A 22,172-nucleotide genomic window follows, 5' to 3' on the forward strand; every position below is an offset into this window, starting at 1 on the left:
TTAGAGGAATAAAACCTTTTGTCTCTTCCTCCATAAAATTAAGCAAGCAAATGTACTGAGATAACAAAACCCCAGAACTGACAATATTCACACCAGCCGTGTCTGCTCAATCAGGGATCCAGTATTGTTTGTTTGTGTAGACTGCCAACTCTTTACTCTTCACACCTTGCTAACATATTCTGCATGTTGTCAAAAAACTCAAGCTGAGGCTCTCACCACCACCACCGCGCTGCTGGCTGCCTTGGAAGTGAGTTCTGAGGATATATTTTGGTGAAAACCTGGAGAAGGATGACAGTTATCTGCTGTAAGCTTTGGAAATTGAAGGCAAAAGGAAGAACAGAAGAAATTCATAAACTGAATTTAGTCAAAGGAATAGAGAATCTAACGCATTGCACACTTACTAAACTGAATGAAAATTTCCATGTCTGCATGTAGGAGACAGATTTCATCTATAAAAAATAGTTGGAATAGAAATAGTACACTGTAGCAGAGAGGAGAGTTATTTGCTTTTGTGCCTCTCAGCCTCTGCATGTAAAAGAAGCACATTTTACACAGATGTGCTTAGACTGCTGAATGCTTGATTGCTGCTGGTGAAAGCTGACCAGTTATACACCAGCTCCAGCTGCAAGCCAAGTTGCCAAATTAGCACAGATCTGGGCTAACAGCTCCTCAGCTCTGGTCTAGTGCTACCACCATGACTCTGAGAGCACAGTGGGCATGTATCCCTGCACAGCCACTACTCAAACAGCCCCTGTGAGTAATGCTGGAGGCATTGTTTCTTTCCTACTTTCCACTCTGTCACTCACACTGACAGGTGCTGGGCCTGGGCAGGTGGCTGCATACAGGCAGGTGATCTTTTTCTGCTGTGGAAGCCTGGTAGCCCAGCAGGCTGCTCGGCTGCACCTGGACCAGCAACATTTTGGGTAGAATGTGGAGGAAGGTATTGTACTCTTCAGTGGGGACAGGGACTGGTCTTTGTTGGTCAGACTGAAGGTGATAAATGAATGACAAGCGTGAGTACATAGGAATTTCAGAGCATATAGTTTTCTGTGCAAGTAACCTCAGTGACTATGGGGAAAAGGAGGATGTTAAGGTCTTCATGGATCTGAAAACCAGCATTTCTCCCCATTTTGTGCAGCAGCAGTAGCTGGCAGACACCTCCCCATCACTGAGCTGTAGGAGGTGCCTGCATGATCTGGAGAGTTTCCCTCCCACCCAGCAGCACACACACACTGCTGCTGCTGACCACAGCGCACCTGCTGCCTGTTGCAGTCTGGCTTATGTTGGTGCTTTACGCATCTAATTTAAAGGTAAGGTGCTTGACTGTCAAGTGGGACTGACCACTATTCAGCATCCTACAGACTTTGAGCAGTAGAAAATAGGAAAGGGCTGTGAAGCTTCTCACAGCAGTAGTTGTTTCCTTCCTAGGATTCCCCACACTGCTTTCTGGGATAAAGCAATGGTCCGGGCAGTGCACCACACATCTCTGCTCTTCCGCCTCAGGCCTGCCCGCTGGAGTGGCCACAGCATCCACAGCTCTCCACCAGAGGGGAAAGTGGGACCGGTGGTAAGTGCCTTGTGCTCTCACTTCTTTTCTTCACGCATAGCTTGAGCTAAGGCTCAGTCTTTTCTGAAGAGCTTCCTCTTGCTGCTCTTTTCTGTGAGGACAACATAGGTTTTGTTCAGACCTGCCCCACACCCTTACTAGAAACCCAGAATCTTCCCAGGGACTTCTTTACACTCACAAAATATCTCCTTTCACCACCTCCTGGACAGCAAGTTCTGTTCTGGGAGAATGGGGATGCTCTCACTGCATCCCACAGAGAGACGTGTGACAAAACCCCGTCTCTGTGGAGAGCTCATTTACAGCTCTCTAGCTATAGGTGTTCCTGCTCATTGCAGTGGATTTGGACTAGATGACCTTTAAGGTCCCTTCCAACTAGAACTGTGATTCTATAATTTTCTTTATGAGCCTTGATTATGCTCTCCAGCAGAAGTACCCTGAGACTATTGAAGACATTTAATTAATTATTAAATCTTCAGCAGCAACTCTCTGCTCTACTATATAATCTCCCAGTGTTAGTAGGTGCCCAAAGTTCTCATATATGACTGGTAGAAAGCTATGCTACAGGAACTATCAAGCAAATAGTATTGCTTCAATAAAGATAATGTGCATAAAAAGCCCAATAAGTAGGCACAAAATATATCAACTCTGTAGGAAAATGGAAGATCTGACACCTCTTATGAATGCTTTTAATTGCGCCCTGTGTATGTGTGCTTGTGCAAGGTGTGGAATAAACAATTTTTTTTCAACTGACACAGATTACTATGCTTCTAGTTCAAACATACAAATTAATCCTCTGTGGATTATTTTTCCTCTGCAATCATCGCATCTGTGGAAATATAGATGCAGAAGTTCAATAATATCCCATAATTTGGTTGGCAATAGACTGCTTACCCTGGAAGAACTCCAGTTTGTTTAGCTTTATTTAACTGTATTTCTTTTCACTTAGGAGACAATCATTGGATTCTCAGCATTTTCACTGGCAGTTCTTGGACCAGCTGGATGGATCCTGTACCACCTTCCAAGCTATAAAATGGAATAAAAAACATCCCTCTGAAATTAAGATCTGGAAGCTGCGGTAAGCTGTAATACACTGACTTGGAATCTCTTGAAGGGGAGAATACAGGGACTTGAGGGCCTGTTTTAAACAAATTGACTGAAAAATGAGTTCAAGTTCTATGTGTTGCCTCTGAATGAAAAATAAAGAAGGTCCACATAGAGAATATGACTAAATCTCCCATTCTGCAAAACTGTGCATTCACACACTGTGATTTGTCCTGTGGGACAGGTCACACTGAGCAGAAAGCTGTATACATTTGCAGATACTGTAGACGTAGTTCTTGATGTTAAAGGTGCACTGAGACAAAGTAGTGGTGAGTCCATTCTTCTGCTTAACAGACAAGAGAAAATACAAAAGAATGATGTTTATAGTACTTTCATTTATATTCATCTCAAACAGAAGCTCTAAGAGTTTAAGACAGTTTTCTTGAAAGTTTTATCTCTGACCTTTAGACGTATTCTTTTGGTGTCCCCTGCCCTATTTAATTTGCTACCATGATAAATATTTTTCTATTGGTAATGATTGTCAAATGCAGGAATTCATTTTCAATTTGTACATTTAAATTTGTGATATTTGAAAGATTTTGCCACACTTGCTGTTTAAAATGATTCAAATGATAAATAGTTTGAAATCTAGACTATGTTTCAAATAAACATAGTAAGTAGAATCTGTTATGTCATGTTGTGTTATAAAGGAATAATGGTTTCATGTCTGCTTTGAAAAAAATTTGTGATGTTAACCTTTTGCGATGTCTGAAATTTAACAAGATGTGAAAGTGGTGTCTTTTTTTTCCTCCCCAAACCTGTAGCTTTGTCAGTGAATCCAGCATCTTGATCTGAGGCCCAGATATGCATTTGGAAACTTTCCTACAGATTTTAATGAGTTTTGGATAAGGGCCTATCCAGGGAAAAATCCATGCCAGAAACTGAAGTGAATCCGGGCGAGCGCTCTGTGAAACACTGCTCTTGCATGCCATGAATATATCCACTGACATCAATTAGGCTGTTCTGCAGAATCTTTTGTAAAAAAGCATTTTGAACATTTCTGTGTGCCTGCCTGTCCTGCACCCAATTTTGTCCTCCATGTCTCACCTGGTAATAGCTAAATAAATCAGTAAGACACATCATCTTTCAGCTGCTGTACTCGTCTCTTTTTATTATGGTAATGAATAGTGAGTTTGCCTGGTTGTAATGAGTAATGAGTGTGAGTGACACGGGAGAATTGCACTGAATGAGATGTGATAAAAAGGTCATCCAGTGTATCACATCTGGCAGTATAAGTACTTGGGGATGTTTATATTGAAGCAGGAAGGATTTTTAGAACCTCCTTACCTAAAGGACTGCTTGAAATATAAGTATTCTTTGTAAATACCTTTTTTTCCCAGGCTTCTAGTCCATTTCAAGCATTTTTCCCTAAAAGCAATGTGGATTATATTTCACAGGTATTTTAAAATAATGCTTTTTTGGTGCACATCTCTTCACTTATAGGCTTCAAATGCTGATGGATTTCAAATCACAGTGCTGGGGCTTCCTGCTAGCTCAGGACTTTCCCAATTGTGCTGTGCTTTGGGAGAAAGGATAAGCAGAGAGCTATGCAAAGAGAGACCAGAATCACACTGCTGTAGTAGTACCAAAGGAGAGTACCAAGCATAAAGTGCTTGTCCAAGATGATGTTGTCCCTAATGCGGGTGTGGTTGTTGTAGCAGGCTGGGTGTAGGTGGAAGCAGTCTGCTGGAGAAAGAGTGCCTGCTTTGTTTCTCATCATGTATCTGCACCAAGGGCTTGCACTTCTCTCAGTTGTACCAATGCTAGCTTTCAACTTGGTACAGGTAGGCACGCAGGTAATGCATACATGAGAATAAATCACCACTGAAATCCATCTTTTCATAGTAGCATAACAACAGTAATTCCTACTAAGACAAATGGGTTTGTCTTGAATTAAATGTTGGGATGTTTGTCTCATGGTAATAGTTGTATGTGACAGTGCATATTTATGTAAAATACTCATAACAGACCTGAGATAATAGAACTATCATGGTCACTGAGATAGTGACCATGATGCTTCTCAGCCACTGTATTGCCTCTTCTCAGGAATGGATACTCTGCACGAGCTCACTCTATTAATTTAAGAGAGTTGGTGGTATTCAGACTCATTGGGTCTGCAAAAAGTAGCTGGAGTATATCAATCCAACAGTCAGTAGACTTTAATTTGCTTTATAGATTACACAGCATGTCCACTTGAATATTTTTAAGGGCCTACAGATTTGAAAAATAAGGACATACTTATCTAAAGTGCAGCAGCTTTCCTACAGGCTGCTCTAAGTGTGCCCTTAATCTGTCAATTGAGTTAAATTCTTGTTTTACACCAAGGCTCCTGCCTCTGATAATCCTCCCTTCAGTTCATTGTATGTAACTCCTGGACTCCTGTCTGGAACAAGCCAATTTGGTGTCATCATTTGGAGGAGACACTACTGAGCTGACTTGAAACTGGCTGGTAAGCCAGCCTTTATGGACATAAGCAAGGTAAGTCAACACTAGTTGTCTCTTGGCTGAGACTTGCACTTTGGCATGGATCACAAACGTGGTACAGAGGGACCCCACACAGCAAAATGCCAATGATCACAGTAGTGTTCAATGTCACGTATTTATTTTCACCACCTCCTTCCTGGAAAACATCACACCTCACACCCTTTTTGTTGTTGTTGTTGTTATTTGCCACTGGCTTTGCACAGCAGAGCTTTTTCCCAAAAGTTTTTACTTAAGTTCAGAAATACTAAAGCAAACTAAAACCTGTGGTCTGAGTTCCTTGTCTGCCATGTTGTTGTCTTATCCTTTGGACCATGATGCCTTGATAGGTTTAAGAAGGTTATTTTTTGATGCTCATCTTTCTAATTCCTCACACTGCAATGTAATTTTACTTTAGCAATGCAGGTAGTTAATGTAGGTTAATGTAGACAGTTCTGCACTAGTGTAGGATTATAGATAATTAAAAAATGCAAGGTATTGGAGAAACATCTAATTCAACCAGGCTGGTACACATTTCCGCCTTGCTTCTTAAAGTTAGTAAAGCCAATCTCTAATTTTTTTTATAGTCCTAGTACATGTTTGTCAGGTTTGTTCTGGTTCTCTATGCAGGTCACCACTTCTCTAAATTTCACTGCTATGGCAACAAATTAAGTATTTTGTTCATTTAGAGGCTAATGAGATTACTCTAGAAGAGAAATTGAGGGCATTTATTAGATTGTTTTTACAGAGACTGATACAGACAAATCTAACATCCATACAGTTAATTGAAGTAATTCTCAGAATAAGAAGAAAATTAAATATGCTTTAAAACAACCAAACAAGCACTGCATTTCTTAATGATAATTTTCCCCCTAAAGTAATAATTATTCTATCCCTGGGAGGAAAAGAACAAATACTAGCATCACAAGTTGGCTATCCTGTTGGAATCACAGTGGAAATAGTGAGGCCCAGAGCTCTTTACTACTCAGTCTCTCACTTTAAATCAACCCAAGTCAGGGATGACTGAAATGCATTTGTCACATGCCAGATAGCATAACAGATACATGTTTGTGGCTTTAACAAAGCCTCTGTACACATCACAATCACTTCTGCCATGACTGCCAACATCTATTATTCTATCCTATCCTATCCTATCCTATCCTAATTTCTATCCTACTACTGATTTCTTTCCTTCTACTCTACAGCTTCCTCCTCAGAGCAGCTACATTCCTGTTCTCCCACAGCAGGAGGTCTGGTTGAATATTTTCTGTGTCAGTAACACTGCAAACAAGATAAGAAGTTTTTCTTGTATTCTTAAGTCTAAGCACAAAGACTAGGACTGGATATTCTCCTAGGAAGAAATCAATTCTCAGCATCGTAGAAGCACAAGACTTAATAAGCTGTCAGTAAAATTGAACTCTGAGGTGATGTACAGACTTTCTTGCTTTTGTTCATAGACATGATTTTCTGTGAAGGAGAAGAGGTTTCTGTCCCATTTGCTGTGACGTGGCTGATGCCAGTTAGCCCAGGTGTCTGAGCCTTGAGGAATATCTCCAGAAATCATCCTGTGTCAACCAGCACATGTGTGTAGCATGTCTGATTTGAGCCTAATGGTTCAGTTTAATCTGTTAATCAGATAGACTTTTTCCTCTAGCAATAATCTATTTTACCATCATTCATGAAGATTCATGCTTACAGAGAGCAAAGATTTAGGGACAAATTAAATTTAGTGTGGTCTAACTCTTGCTGTCAAATGCACGTCTGAGCCTGAGGGACTCCATCTGCTGTTTGAATTTGATGGGGGGAAGACCTGTTCAGGGCCTCTTGTTCCATGTCAACACCGGGCATCTGGGGTAGTTAACCTGGGGGTAGTGCTGGATACCCAGAGAGCAGCAGGCAGATTGAAAAGCCCTAAGGCCAAAGAAGCTCATCCTGTCCTATCTCTGCTCCAGTGGAGTTGTTACATTTTGCTTCTGTTATTGGGATTGCTACTGGCTCATCAGTCAGATTCTTCTCTCTCCTCTCCTCCATTTCATGACAGAGCATTCAATTCAGTGGCCTGTAGTGACTAAAGCAAGAGACTGAGACATCCCACTTTCTCACCTCTGCTGTGGGCCTTAATAACCCCATCACAATGCAGTTGGTGATAAGCTCTTGCCAGATCTGCATGAGCAAATCCCCAAAAATTGGGATACTAGCTTAAAATAAATTGAACTGAAAGTTTTGTTTTGTGTTGTTTGATAAAGCTTGTGAAGCATTTAAATTCTTCCCTACCAGTTTAAATGCTCATTTGTTTTGAACAGTGCTTATACTCTGAGTTTCTAAATGTGATAGGTAAGAATTACCTCTTACTTAAAATTCAAATAGAGATTGATGTAATTCCCTGATCAAGACCCTGAGCCTTTAAGGAAAACGTCATGGGAACGTATCAAAAATTGGTAACAGTGATCATATCTGTTTACAAACGCATGTAAATGTATATAAACATACACGTACTGTATGGGAACTGCTGAATCACAGCCTGAACCTCTGATTGATCACCTGAGGTGAGCAATGAATCAGCCATGGGAGCACAGGTGAATTGCCTTCACCTGTGCTGCTGGAAGGGGTGGAGCCTGGCTGCACCTCTGCTAGAGCCATTGAAGAGCTGACTACCAGGGGGGAAGGATCTCTTCTGGAGGTCCCTCCTCTGGAGTTTTGCAGTGAGCCTAGGACATGGGTAAGCATTCTATCTATTCTCTTTTTTGTTACTATAACCTGCTTAGCCAAACTCTCTTGTTTATTTCGTAATTGCAACATCTTTATATTCATTGATTATATGCATACATATAGATAGATGCATAAATAAATATGTCTATATGTATGTATTCATTAATTTATGAACAATGTAAGAAATTTTCTGTGTTCAGTAGGTGGTAGGAGAGTTTACAATTTCATATTTTTCAAAAGGATTTAAAAAAAAAAAGTCAGAAAGATTGCCTTTCTAATAGTAGATTGTTTAATCTTGGTGATTAATACCAAAGTCTACACTTTATGTCTCTGTTCAGAGACAGTTCTGGAAGTCTCTGGAAGACTTCTTACAATATTTTGTACCTGCTTTTCTTACAATATTTTTGAACCTGCTTTGGCAGCGGAGTTGGACTCGATGATCTCTGGTGGTCCCTTCCATCCCCTATAATTCTGTGATTCTGTGATATTTTATTATACGTTATTTTAAGTGTTACACGCTATTTTGTTCCTGAATTATGTTGCCATTGCAATTCATGCTGTTATGACAAACAAAGTTACGAAAGCAACAAAATCCACAGAGGCAGTAAGCTCCCCATCCATTCCAAATCTTATTTGCCTTACCCTGCAAAAGGCACAGTGGAAGGAAATGTGAAAATTAAGTCTCCTATGTTAGTGGAAAAAAACTGCGGTCTGTAACTACTTCCTCTGTAAGACGTAGGTGTATTTTGTAGCTCTCTCAAATATACTGTGTCACCTTAATATCCAGACATCCAGCTGGCTGATTGTCAGCAATTACTTCCCTCATGCTCAAGAACAGTCCCTCCTAACATGAAGTCAAGCGTAGGTCAATGGAGGCTTGTGTGGATGCGAGATGTGTTTCTGACAAAAGCCAAATGTAAAAAGGAAGTGTACAAGGGTAGGTGACCTGTAAGGAATAGAGAAACAGCGTGCAGGAATGTCTGAGTGTGAAGAGATGGATGGAGTTAGGAAAAGTAGAGCTCACCAGGAGCTGAGTCTGGTGAGGGAAAATAAAGAACAATCAGAAGAATTTAGTAAAAAGGAGGCTAAGAAAAATGGGATAGGGGATCTGGTGATGGAGGACATGGAAAAAGGTTGAAATACTCAATGTCTTCTTTGCTTTAGCCTTTTTTGATAGGGAATCCAAGGCCCTGAGGCCAGTGTGAAATTCTAGAACAAAGGACCCACTCCTAAGAAAGAGAGAATCAGGTCAGGAACATTTAAACAAGTCAGACATACATAAGTCCGTGAGAACCAGAGGAATGCGTGCCCGAGTGCTGAGAGTAGCCACTGTCATTGTGACACTGCTTTTGATTGTCCTTAAAAGAGCAAGGGAACTCAGGGAGAGCCCTGAGAAGTGAAAGTGGAAGAAAGCAAATGTCACTCCTAATTTCAAGGAGAGCAAGCAGAAGAATCTAGGAAGTTGATGGGCTGCAGCCTTACCTTGGTCTCTGGAAAAATGATGGGCAAATAATCCTGGAAAACCAAATATACTCGGGGCTTAAGCATTGCTTATGCATGTACAAGAACTCATGAGCAATAAATCTGTTCCCATATGACTGAGTTACATGCTGAACTGTATAGAGTCTTGCTCAGTAAATGCAGGCAAACCTCCAATTTTCAGGCACTTAAGCCAAATAAATATTTTTGCATGAGAAATTGAATTAATACTTCCCCAGTGTACTCCTGCTTTATCAAGCTGAATGGTTTAGGAGGCTCGCCACTGTGGTATGTGAGCACTTGGTACATTTTAAGGGATACCCATGGGAGCTCAGTTGCTCTCAGTGAAGAGATCCCTATTGTTCTGTAATGAGTGGTAGAACACTTTAGAACAATCTGTTGCAACAACAGACAGAAATTCAAGATAAAGATGAAACCTGAATTCAACAGCATATTTCTGTGAGGTCTGAAAGCCTGTATTCTGGAAGTCTCCATTTTCCTCACTGATTTTCTTGGGGAAGGGAGGCTTGTAGCTCTAGATGACTTTCTTGGGCACTTCATTGCAAGAAATAAATAGAAAAACTCTCATTGACTTCAGCAGGATTTGATATCACATGTCAGTGTCCAATAAAAGAATGAAGTGTAAGCAATCTCTGCCTCACCTCTGCTGCCCAGGTAGCAACATACAGATCTTGCAGCGAGCTCAGCAGGAAGAAAGAGCAAAGCATGTGTGGGAGAATAGCAGAGTTCTTTGCTTTTGTAAAGTACTACTCAAGCAACCAGAGGAAGCTCCTTTCCCAGTTAACTCATGTCCTTCAGTTGCCATCCAGTTCCACTACAAGTTCATAGCAGCCACTGGTAGTAGTTAAAGTTGGCTCCCCTCTTTTGGGGGCTTGCAACAGCAGGGGGTGTGGGAAGGACTACAAGAAAGCTGAGATGGCCTCAGGAAAAGGCATTAAGAGCTCTGAGGGGTGTTGGAAAAAATCTTGCACATTCAGCATCTTTAGATCACTGAGAGGAGGAAAAAAAAAAAAAAAAAAAGCCAACCTGTTAAACATCAGCAAACAGCATCTGCCGCCTCACCACTGTTCCTGCATGATGAACCAGAACATGCACCTGTACTCCTCCACTTACCTGATGCTGTTCTCTTTGGCTGCTCATCCCCTCTGGGGAGATTATATTGCAACAGTATTGCTTGTCAAGATCCAGATGCCTGCCTTATGGTACCTGCTGACTCCTGCAAAGCACAGGTGCTGAGCAATCTTCTGAAGCTAAACTACTGGATACAGTCCTGGACTGCAGCGTTCTTACTCTGTGTACCACCTTTAGCTGTTTAAACTGGGGTTGGATGAACACATGTCCATGAATTTGTGTGCTCACTAAATTTCATGTATTTCCCACCCTGAAAAATGGTAATTAATGTTTCAATTTCCTCTTCTTTTTTTTCCTCTGGGAAAAAGAGAAATATGTATTTGTCTCCTTTCCCACTTCTTTAAATGCAGTTTAAGTTTCATTATGAGGTTATGATGTCCCTACTCACAGCAGGGTATTGGAATTGGATGATCTTTAAGGTCCTTTCCAACCCAAGCTGTTCGATATTTTTCCCATGGCAAGAGTCTATAGGCATTGCTGATATCCTCCTGAAAATTTAGAAGGAAAGAAATAATTTATTGTGAATCTGGAGGGACTGTGGGACAGGATTTGGTTAGAAAATGCAAGCGTGTCTGCAGTGCAGGTAATGTATTTAGAATGTGGAGGGTCAGCCTCTTCTCCCAGGCAACAAAGATAAGGTGAGAGGTAGTGGCCTTATGTTACACCTGGGGAGGGCCAGGCTGGGTACAGGGAGATCTTTCTTCTCAGAAAGAATGGTGAGATACTGGCACGGGCTGCTCAGGGAGGTGATGGAGTCACCATCCCTGAAGATGTTCAAGAAATGTATTGATGTGGTACTGAGGGGCATGGTTTAGAGTGGTCAGAGGGTTGATATGATGGTTGGACTAGATTATCTTGGTATGAATCTATGACACTACGATGAGGAGGAGCTGCTGCCCGTGGCCCCAAGGCAGTCCCCAAACATCCCCAGAGCCCCACTACCCCTTTTCCTGGGGGTCCTTAGGACGCCCGGCGCGCAGCCCCTCCGAGGCATCCACCCGGGGCGGGTACCTCAGTGCTGCCCTCATGAGGCGGGCAGCGGGGCGGCTCTAGGCAGGTTCCCTTTAAGAGCTCGCTCCGTTCCCGCCCCGTCCCCGCCCGCTGCCGCCGCTCTCGGCCCGCATCCCTGCGGCAGCGGCTCCGTCCCCAGCGCGGTGCCGCGCCGAGCCGGGGCGTTGCGCCGTCCCCGCTGCTGGGGCAGGCGCTTGGGGCCGCCCCGCCGGCAGCATGTCCACCAAGGCGGAGCAGTGTGAGTGGTGGGGCCGGGCGGCGCGGCGCTACCGGGTGCGGTCTGATGGGAGCGGGTGCCCGGAGGCTGTCTCCCGGCTGCGGGGCAGCCCGGCGGGGCAGCGCTCACCCCGCGTTGTCGGGCATCCCGGCAACGGGCAGCGGGAGGGGTGGTTTGTGGAGGGGGGCCGCCTACTTTCTGGCTCTTTCTGCCTCCGCCGTTGCGGTGGTGCTGATGGAGAGATGGCCTTCCTGGGGACGCGAGGCGTCCGTCCTCGCTGGGGCGGAGGGGATGGAGCGGGGATCGGGCCTCTCCGGCATCGGTCCCGGCGCCGTGCCGCCTGGAAGATGCCCCCGGCTTTGCTGCCTCGAGCCTGCTGTCGCTGTGTGATGGAGGCACGGTGCCGCTCTTGCTAGTGACGCGCACCTTTTGGCAGAAGGTACGGCGGCATCGCTGCCTTGCCATGTTCCTCCACGCCCTGCGGGACCCTCGGCTGCCGCCAGCCCTGCCCGCAGCCCGCCGCGTCTCGTGGCAGCCGAGGAGATGTGCCAGCCACCATGTTGGCTCTGCGCGTGGAGCTGCCAGGTGACTGACATGGTGGCTGGGACGGCCGCGCGTGTGTGGCTGCTGACGGCAGCTGTTGTTCTGCCAGGGAAAAACACCAGCGCTGTCGGGCTGGTCACCCGCATCAAGGCTACTTTCTCTGCCGATGCTCGGTGTTAGATGTAAGCCGGGCAGCCTGGAAGCAGCAGGCTGGAACGATGCCTGCCGTGACTATGTGATGCGATCCGATGGCTCGGAGGCTGATTGCTGCCCTCTGCATCCTGTTGGCCACTCAGGTCACTGGCAAGAGTCCCCGTTCTGATAAGCCTGTGCTCAACTGCTCTAGGGAAGAGATTACTTATAACTTTTCCTGTAGGTTTTGCCACTTATTTGCAGTAATGGATGGTGCCTCTATTAAAATATTATGTGGATGTGAATTTATTACTGTGGGGCTGCATTTCTGGCCTTGTGAACAGAAAGGCAATGTTCTGACCATACCTCAGGCCTTGAGTGTGCAATGATCAGGTCCGTGTTACTCTGTTTTTTTTCTGCCTTCCTCCCACCCAGGTTCTGAATGTGTTTCCTCTTTCTTTCTCATGCGTTGATTATACATCCCTCACACTGGCCTATAGAAGAATTTCTGCTTCCCCTTGTCCTGACACTGTCTTCAGCATTTTCTTTAGCATTTTCAGCACTGTCTTTTCTGTTTTGCCTCATCTATTTCCGCATTCCTAATTCTCTCGGTCTTTTCTGCTTGAGCTTCTCTTCCATATTTTTTTCCCTTGGCTATCTTTCCTTTTCATCCCCCTGTACCATCTGGGAGACTGCATCTTGGTTCATGTGTCCATGTTGCTTTTTGTTGAAAGATCTACTTGGGGTCCAGTTTGCAGATCTTTCCTCTTCTTGACACTTTTTCATGGCACTTCTGTGCACTCTGTTCAGTTAGCAGGCATATTCTGTGCATTCTAACTTATTGAATGTATCTTGTTTACAAAGACTGCTCTCCTGTCTAGTTATTATGACATTACCAAATGTCTTTTTCTCTACATAACTTTAAGATCCACTCACCTGCAAATTTTGACCAATAGCGATGGTCTCCGACAAGGATTATATTGATGTGCATGCGTAATTATCAGGCAAACCTTCAGGCTCCAACTGTTCCTGCTGTTGCTTCTGCTCTCATGGACAGACAAGTGAGAACCAGAATGTTTCAAGGAGGAGTCACAAGTTATACTGAATCTGAATTTACCAAGAAGCAGCAAAAAAAAAAACCCCTACAAATGTGGAAATGGAGAGACCAGTTGGGAAGAGCAACAAGGCACTGGTCTAAACATGAATGCATGGTCACCCCTCAGCACCCCCTTTGGCAGGTTGTATGGAAAGCAGGTAAAATGGTGGCAATCTGGGAAATCATCTTGAGAAGCTTCTCTTTTTTTGTGACAGCTTGAATTTCATATCTCAATTGAGGGGATACTGACAGTGGGTTTCATCGTTTGACCCACCACCACAGCATGCCCGAGGTATGCTTTTGTATCACAAGAGAATTAGTTCTTTTCACCTTGAGTTACATGAACTGGCATTTAGTTGTGGTAAGTAATGTCCCGGGAAAGCCTGATGTCCATGATGTTTTCCAGGCTCGTGGAACAACCAAAACCATCTTTAAAAGCTCTTAATGGTTTTACTCAATTCAGTAAATGCTTATGGGGAAGCTAGGAAGTTTAGTTAGGTCGGTGTAGATAATAAAGACAGACCCAGCAAAATACCTGGATTAGCTTTTCTTCTTTCTTTCTATTTTTAATTTTGAATTTGTTTGATATGATGACCCTATGAGAGTAGCGAAGGAAGTATTTCCACTGAGTGACATCACATTTTGAAGTGTATCTCTGGACGCTCAAGTCATTCACACATTTCACTATCTTTGGGTCTCATAAACCTGTGCTCTAGAGCTTTCATTCGGAAGGCTATTAGCTGTTCTGGGATGCTGTACTGAAATGGTCAGCAATCCAGTTAGCTCTGAGAGAGGAAGCCAAAACCTTGAGCCTAGAGCTATGATTTAGAAAGTATTTAGAAGAAGAAGTATTTAGAAAGTCTAAATAAAGTGTTCTGTTATTTCAGCTTATATAATTGCATGACTGTGCTGATTAATAGAAAAAAATATATATGCATTATTGAAAAGAAGTAGTTATAGGAAGGCGTGCCACAATTTTTGGCATTTCATTAATTAATTTCATTTACAGGTATCCGGCAGCAAGCCATGGCAGTCACATTTAAGGTCAGGCTGGACCAGGCTCTGTGCAAGCTGATCTAGCTGTTGATGTCCCTGTTCATTGCAGGGGAGTTGGACTAGATGACCTTTGAAGGTCTCTTTCAACTCTGAGAATTCCATGATTTGGGCAATTGAGGGCTGGCAGGCTCAGTTTCTCAGCAGATCAGTCTTGGTTGGTCAGTCTCAATAGAGCAAAAAGTGCCCAGACCATCCTTGATAATTTCTGCGTGAGACTGGCCAGTGTCATATAGGCAGTGGATGGTTTGGTAGCTATCGTGGGTCATTTTTCTTCCAATACTGAACATGGAGCTTGGTTAGATATTAAGAGCACTATTTCTAAAACAACCAGTCTCAAAGAAGGTGTAGAGCTTCTGCTACTCTTTGAAATGCTCTCGCCTTTTTGTTCAAATTTCCTAAGACACATAAAGAAACAGGACAACTCTTTTCATGTCTGTAGTTCATTGCGTAGTGTACACTTGTAGCATTAAGTAAATAATATCAGCTCCCTATATTAGCTTGAATTTCTCCTTTTCACTATGGAAATGTCACCTCACACGAACCGCCTGTTATCCAGTGACTCAATATAAATGAATCCTGAGATTTTTGGAGGCACAGACAACTGCTTTTTTAAAATTACTTTTTCTCCCCCTCCCCCCCATTTGCTAGCACTAAGGCAATCTAAAGCAGAAGCAGACACTCACTGCCTTTCTTCTCTTCCCCTTAGCGCTCATGCATGGTAATGCTCAATATATTCAGTAAAGAGAGTGAAAAAGTCTTTTTTTATGGTTTAATTCTTAAATTAAGAAAAAAAAGAATCAGTTGGGGTAGGATGTGATTCCTTCACCATCTGCAAAAAGCTGAATGAAAGTTTGTGTTCTTTTTTTTTTTTTTTTGTCTTTTATGTAGTTGCTTCCAAAATCCGTTACCTTCAAGAATACCACAACCGGGTTCTCCACAACATTTACCCTGTGCCCTCTGGGACTGACATTGCAAATACTCTGAAATACTTTTCTCAGACGTTATTGAGGTAAGTTTTAACTAATGCTCTTGAAGAAAAAAGAAATTGCTAAAGTACTGTAGGGAGTATTCATTGACTTTGAATTGTTTGCAGGATTTAATGGGTCAATGCTCTACCAGAAAGAGTCAGAGCGTAATTTAAGAAAAGAGTGATATAAATCAATCTCTTCAGTGGCTGTTGCCCAATTTGCCCAGTTGAGCTGCTTATTGAGTGGCTGATTCTAAAATAAACTTGGTTGTTTACGTATTTACTAGGCCCTTCTAAGTCTTAGGTGAATGTACAAACATACTGAACCCATGAAGAAAGGAGGTAGTGACCTGCAGAGCTTTAGAAGTGGACACTCATGACCTACTTGACAATCCTGGTGCTTTGGAATGGTAGAGCAATGAGCCCAGCAAACAGGACTGGGGTCTGTGCTGCAGTTCAGATCGGGTTCTGGTTCAGTCCCTTACAACAATATGAATAGTTATGAAGTTGGTATACAGATCTGGATTTGGATGGCAGCAGCAAGAGATCAGGATTGCTGTGACCCAGGAGTTTGATCTAATTTGATCCACAATTTAGTGACAATATGTGGTGCAAGGTACCATATGAATACAGAATACATTTTGAATAGGAAATATTACCTCTTGTCTTTCTAAAAAGATGTGAAAAATTGTGAGGCTTAATTAGGAATGACATGCATATTCTGCTTTCCTCCACAGTGCTACCTAGTGGTATCGTATTTTCAAATCAGTTTAGAATGGCTTTTGACAGTGGAGATTTTATTTCTATCTGTCCAGGTTTTGATTGGCATAAGTTTTCATATACGAAAAAATAATGCTGCATTTCTGTGCATAGCTTCCTGAATTTATACCTGGGATCTCCTTGCTGTCAGAAGCTAGTTTGGAAATACAGCCATTTGTCTTATGTCCTGAGGAAACAGTAATTTATTACAGTTAACTGTGTATTAGTACATATATCCGGGTGATACAAAAAAGTGGAGAAGCATGAATTTAACTTGAAAGAATGACATTAGTTCATTCTAACACTCATTCAAAGCCCATGGAATGTAACATGACCCTGTTTGTAAACCTGTGAGAAGGAAAGACGTGTAGACAAAATACTCGTTATTACTGGAACGCCTCTTTCACTGTTCAAAAACAGACAAAAAGCAGCAACAAAACCACCAAACAGAAACAAAGAAACCCAGCCCTTCTGTTAACTGAAAATCTCAAGACTAGAATTGTTTAACCACTGTGAAATGTGTTTCCCTCAGCATTTAAAATGTTGGGGAGAGAAAAAAAAAAAAAAAAGGCAACCAGTAGGGCTTTTTAAAAGAATAGTAAATTGAATTTTGTCTGAAAACACAGCAGTGGTAAGAAATAAAAAAGTAAGAGTCATTGAAAATACCTCTGAAATAGGACTTTGTTCCCACATCAGAATGTTTTCATGGTTTATTTTGCACAACAAGCACACTTAAATCATGTTTGAAGAAGGCTCTTAACTAAAGTGCCTCTACTGAAATGCTGTGAGCCTTCAAGCCTAACTTTCTTGCTTTAACAGCTTAATTCTGATTGTTTTATATCTTGTCTCTCAGCTGTAACTACCAAGTGCTACAATGAGATCCATTTCTTTTCGGGGCAGAAGTTCATTAGAACACAATGAATTTAAAAACTGTTTCTTAAAGAAAATGTATTTATACCACCCTGCTGTCTTAATCTTTCTGAGCAGTACGACTGCATGTCTTGTGCAAAAATTCTTCATACTCCATGGGCAGGGATGATTCTAGGCTTACTGAAGAAACTTCATAATTGCCAACTATGAGAGCAGTTCAGAATCAGAATAACAATTGAGCAACTCCATTTCTTTATTTTGTGCTTGGAATGGGACTGAACCAAAATCCTGTTGTTGATGATACCTCATGAGGCAGAAGTGAAATTGATATGAAACATACAGATCTACATAATTCACAAATGGCTTTGTCCTTAACGATGTTGGATCTGATCAACCTCAGAAGTAGAGGGATGCCAGAAATTGCAGCCAGGGCTTGGATCTAAATTTATTAAGTGGCCTGCATTCTGATACTTAGGCAGGTCAAATCCTTGTAACTGGGGAATCTGAACTGTGGGTGAGAGCCTGAGTGCTATGGTTGAACCAGTATAAGTGTATATGCTTGCTGATACTAAGATAGAAACTGGTTAAAGAAGCAAAACAAAACATACCCTGTGTTTAGTGTGGCAGATGGAAAGGAGGAAACTCCCACCCACTGCATGCAGATCTCTAAGATTTATCCTGAAACTAAACAGACTGGTTAAGAACTTGTCTTTCTGGACAATCTGATCAAAAATTTCTTTGCATGCTGAGTCTCCTTTCTGCCTCCTACACTGATATTCCTTTGTGCAGGGTTTAGCGTCCATGTTAGAAATATGTGGTGGAGAATAACCTTTCTAGCTTGGGACAGAACATATGTAATGAATTCAAGCTGCAGAAAGAGTACTGATCAAACAGCAGAAATGCCCATTGAGATCGGAGATTTGTCTTTGCAGAGCAAGTTGATTGGGATCATCTATTTTAAAATAACTTTTAAAAATATTTTCTACTTTGATGTGTATTCTCTTTGCAGCTGATTTTTAGGACAAACTTTTCTTGATAAACATGTAATCAAAGGAATCAAGAAGGAATAGTGCTTAGTCACAGAAATTCCATACTATGTGTTTTACAAGTGTAGCTTTTATTAGTTACTCTTCTTTTTACCTTTCCATATTATGGGCACATTGAATGTGCTTTCAGTGGGTATGCCTACTGTTTTGGATCACATTCATATCTGGTGTCATTCTGTTAGCTATCTCACAAGGGTTTAGTTTGCTCCTTTGTGCTGTACGTAGCTTTGATATAGCACAAGCTCAGGGGTGGGGGGAGCAGATGTGGAATGGCTAAAGAAGTTCAATTCTTTATTTCTATGAACAAACATCACATAAAGTCACCATACACAATGCATAGCATATTGATTCATTTAGTTCTTCCTTAATTTTCCTCTTTGGACAAAAGCATTTCCTTACATTACTGCATGAATTTGTTTCATGCCCTGCTCATTTTCAGTATTTTAACTCTCATTTGAGGAATGATCTTAAGGCTTAAACATCTTGCAGAACAACTAATTCTTCCACATTTTTTTGGAGAAAAGTCTCCATGCATGTTTCTAAGTAAAATGTATTTCATAAGAAATAGTTGCAAATGCTTCCTGGCTAATTAATAGTCAAGCTTGTTTTGCTGCCTTGGTGAGATGCAAATCTCTCATAGACATTTTAGGAAATGTTTCCTGAAAGACAATAATTTGGAGGTAGATTTGTAGCAGAGGTGTACAGATCTTTAAGGAAGCCTGACAGTTTTCTTGCGTGTCATGGAGCAAGTTCAGTATGGAGTTATGATCTGCAAGCAGGCCCTGCTCTCAGTTTGTGCTTTGAGCAATTACAGGAACAAACTGCAACCATTCTATCTTGGTCTTAAAGGATCTTCTAGATTTTCATTTCTGATTCTTTAATTTATTGCCACTGTAACATATTGGTCAGTCACAAACCTGGGTCTGAAAGTTTTGTATTTTTTTTTCCCCACCTAAATTTGACATAATTAGATCTGATTTTTGGATATGATCTCATTTCTATTCCTGAAGTGAACAGAAGGATGACCCAATCAATATATAAGGCGATGTGTGTTGGTTTCTAATCAGTTAGCTGTAGCTCCATGTCAAAAAAAAGGAAATCTGTAGTGCAAACTCTCATCACTGCCTTACACTTTCCAAAGCAAGGATTAAATAATGCAGTAATGCTCTTTCTAGAAGCAAGAGTGATTGAAGTGATGTGCTAGCAAGTTCAGGGATGGACAGTTGGTATCATCTGCTAGTAGGAAGAGATGGAATAGAATTTAGTACCTACATGCCTATAAATGAGCTGTAGAGTACAGCAAATAAACATTAAGCGAATTAAAAGTTAACAGGAAATAAGGAATCAGCACTCTGATCATTTGTTTTTAAAGTCATACTAAATCCTACTGATTTTTCTGATGCAATTTTGTAAACATTTCATGGCAGTCACTACTTTTCTTGTACTGGACATTGGGTAACAGAAATCAAATTAATCTACCAAATATGTAGGGCATAGTAATAAAAAAGTAGTCTCTTAATACAGACAATAGGCCTGTAATCTCTAACTGCAAGTGTGATGAGAGACCTGCCTGGTAGTAGCCACTTGGCATTCAACTGTAACTGTGAAAGTGTTTTACATATATAGTGAATGAATGGCATCTCTTCTTATAAGCACCTTTGCATGAGTTCAGCTTGCTTGTGTGAGTTGTTGCATTGACACAGGTGAATCTGTGCCAAGGTGGTTATATGGTAGGGATGTCTGTTCTGTTGAGGATAATGGAGACCTCTGGAAGTCTCCCTCTTGGCATAATTCCACTCTTCATTAGTCAGTGGAAATTCTGATGCTACTCTCTTGTCTTTTTTAAGCTAAGTTTTAGTGCTGACTTTGGGAGTGGAATTAAACCAACAAGAACTGGTTTTGGGAATCCTGTTTGCTGAGAGGTGCAAAATATGCTTAAAGAAAACAGCAAAATGTCCAAAACTGTGTGTGGTTTAATATATTTGAGAGGTGTATTATATTTTCTAGGCACATACAAAGACTTGAGATAGCCCTATAATTACCTGATAACTAAAATGTAGCACTGCTTACGTGACAATTTATATCTAAAGTAGCTTTTTATTTTTCTTTTTAGAAAATTAGGTTAACATGTTTACAACATTCTTAAAACTACATTAACAAGGTTGTTGACATATAGCTTCTATTTTGATTCCCACTAAATCCTTTTTTATTTTTTTGAAATTATCTCTCCTTTAGTTTATAGTGAGTTTTGTTGAATAAATAACGTAAGTAGCAGGAGAAATGTATGGTAACATACTGTCTGATCTGCAGTTATATTATTGGTCTTGCTTGCTTAGCACTTAGATTTTGAAGGTAACTATTTACCCAAGGAACATTTGTATTCGTAAAATAAAATGTTTCCTCCTTAAACATGAGCAAAGTTAAAAACACATAAACAGCCATTATCATTAGCTCACAAACATATGCTAAAGACCATCTACTATATATTATTTTATAACTTTTCCAAATGTAGTTTAGTTAACATTTTAGAAATATTATATTATTTCTAAATCCATGTGCCTGTTTAAACTTCATTATCTCAAATGATACTGACTGAGTGGTCATGAAACAGTATCATAAAATACATAGACATTATTTTAATGCAATAAACATGTGATTTTTAAGACTATCTTAACAAACACACATGTTTATTCTTTGCTAAAACATGTTTCTGCAAGTGCCACACCTATATTTTACATGTTTTCAGTCAGTTGGTTCAAAAGATTTCATAGAAGGGAAAAAAATCCAACAGCTTCTCAAAATCTCAGAGTAAAATACCAATCTGTTTTGACACAGCTATTTTTCCATAGCAAACGTTATTGATAGCTAGAATTTTTCTTAAATGTGAAACATGGGTAGGGCACTGAAACATGCATTTTTATATTTTTGCTCCTTATGAACCAGATAACACATGAGATGCAATGAAAATATTCGTAGATATCAATTTTAATTCTTTTATCTTGAAGCATGAAAATCAATGGTTACTAGATTCATAGATAACTGGTTTGGGGAGCAATTGCATCTTATGTGGGATGTATCTGGTGTTTTATTATTTGTTTTATAGTGTCATTTCAATGTAATGTGCTGTTCTTTGTGTCTTTGTTGTCTCTTTTTTTTCTTTGTCCCCCCAACAGCATTTTGTCCCGCACAGGGAAGAAGGAGAATCAAGATGCCTCCAATTTGACAGTGCCCATGACCATGTGTCTTTTTCCTGTGCCATTCCCACTCACCCCATCTCTAAGACCACAGGTCAGTTCCATCAACCCTACTGTTACTCGCTCCCTCCTTTACAGCGTCCTGCGAGATGCTCCATCAGAACGTGGCCAGCAAAGTCGTGATGCTCAGTTATCAGACTACCCATCTTTGGACTATCAAGGACTTTACGTGACACTGGTGACACTGCTGGATCTAGTTCCATTGCTACAACATGGTCAACATGGTAAGCAGGCCCTTGAACCCTTCCAGTACGCTTAACTTCAGTGCCGTGAATCCATGAATGATGCTTAAATGCAATAGAAGAGATGGGCCTAAACTGATCTGCATCTGGATGTCATATCTACTGGGATGTACTTATATTGAAGCGTTTGGTTTGCTTTCTGAAATAAAAAATATTTTGTTTTGTGAATCATGGATTTGGGTTTGAATTCTGAACTTGTCTGATTTTCAGTGAAATGTTAGTAGTATGGAACTAAAATAATACAAATGTGTCTAAAAATATCTGGAACTTGAATATGAATCTGTTGGGATACCTTCAGGCTTATCTTTTTGAAGTGGCTCTCTTAAACGGGCATTACTTGGATATGTATACCTATCTTGTGAGGAATATGCAGATTTAATGTTTTGGTGAAGATCCATCTCTGCACAGAACACGGTATACATTTGATGGAAGAAAAATGATGACAATAGAGATGGCTTTAAAATATTCCAGGTTAAAAAGTTGCCAATACTTCCATCTGACTTGCTGAAAA

The 22,172-nt window shown here is 41.1% G+C and overlaps 1 protein-coding gene and 1 long non-coding RNA gene across 3 annotated transcripts in view; both read left to right on the plus strand.

Moving 5' to 3' along the window:
- Positions 1–1,323: 1,323 nt before the first annotated feature.
- LOC122180440 lies at positions 1,324–3,712 on the plus strand. The gene is made up of 3 exons (XR_006179070.1): positions 1,324–1,567; positions 2,514–2,642; positions 3,433–3,712. It is a non-coding gene; the product is annotated as an uncharacterized LOC122180440 (long non-coding RNA).
- A 7,983-nt stretch (positions 3,713–11,695) lies between these two features.
- UNC79 (unc-79 homolog, NALCN channel complex subunit) overlaps positions 11,696–22,172 on the plus strand; it is a 95,002-nt gene continuing 84,525 nt past the window's right edge. For both annotated transcript variants that reach the window (XM_042864344.1, XM_042864353.1), the window contains exons 1-3: positions 11,696–11,717; positions 15,412–15,532; positions 21,339–21,643. In XM_042864344.1, the coding sequence (XP_042720278.1) occupies positions 11,696–11,717; positions 15,412–15,532; positions 21,339–21,643 (448 nt within the window). The remainder of the gene's footprint in view (positions 11,718–15,411; positions 15,533–21,338; positions 21,644–22,172) is intronic.

Source organism: Lagopus leucura, unplaced genomic scaffold (genome assembly GCF_019238085.1).
Source record: "Lagopus leucura isolate 7727_CA_CO unplaced genomic scaffold, USGS_WTPT01 Super-Scaffold_1, whole genome shotgun sequence".
Classification (NCBI taxonomy): Eukaryota; Metazoa; Chordata; class Aves; order Galliformes; family Phasianidae; genus Lagopus; species Lagopus leucura.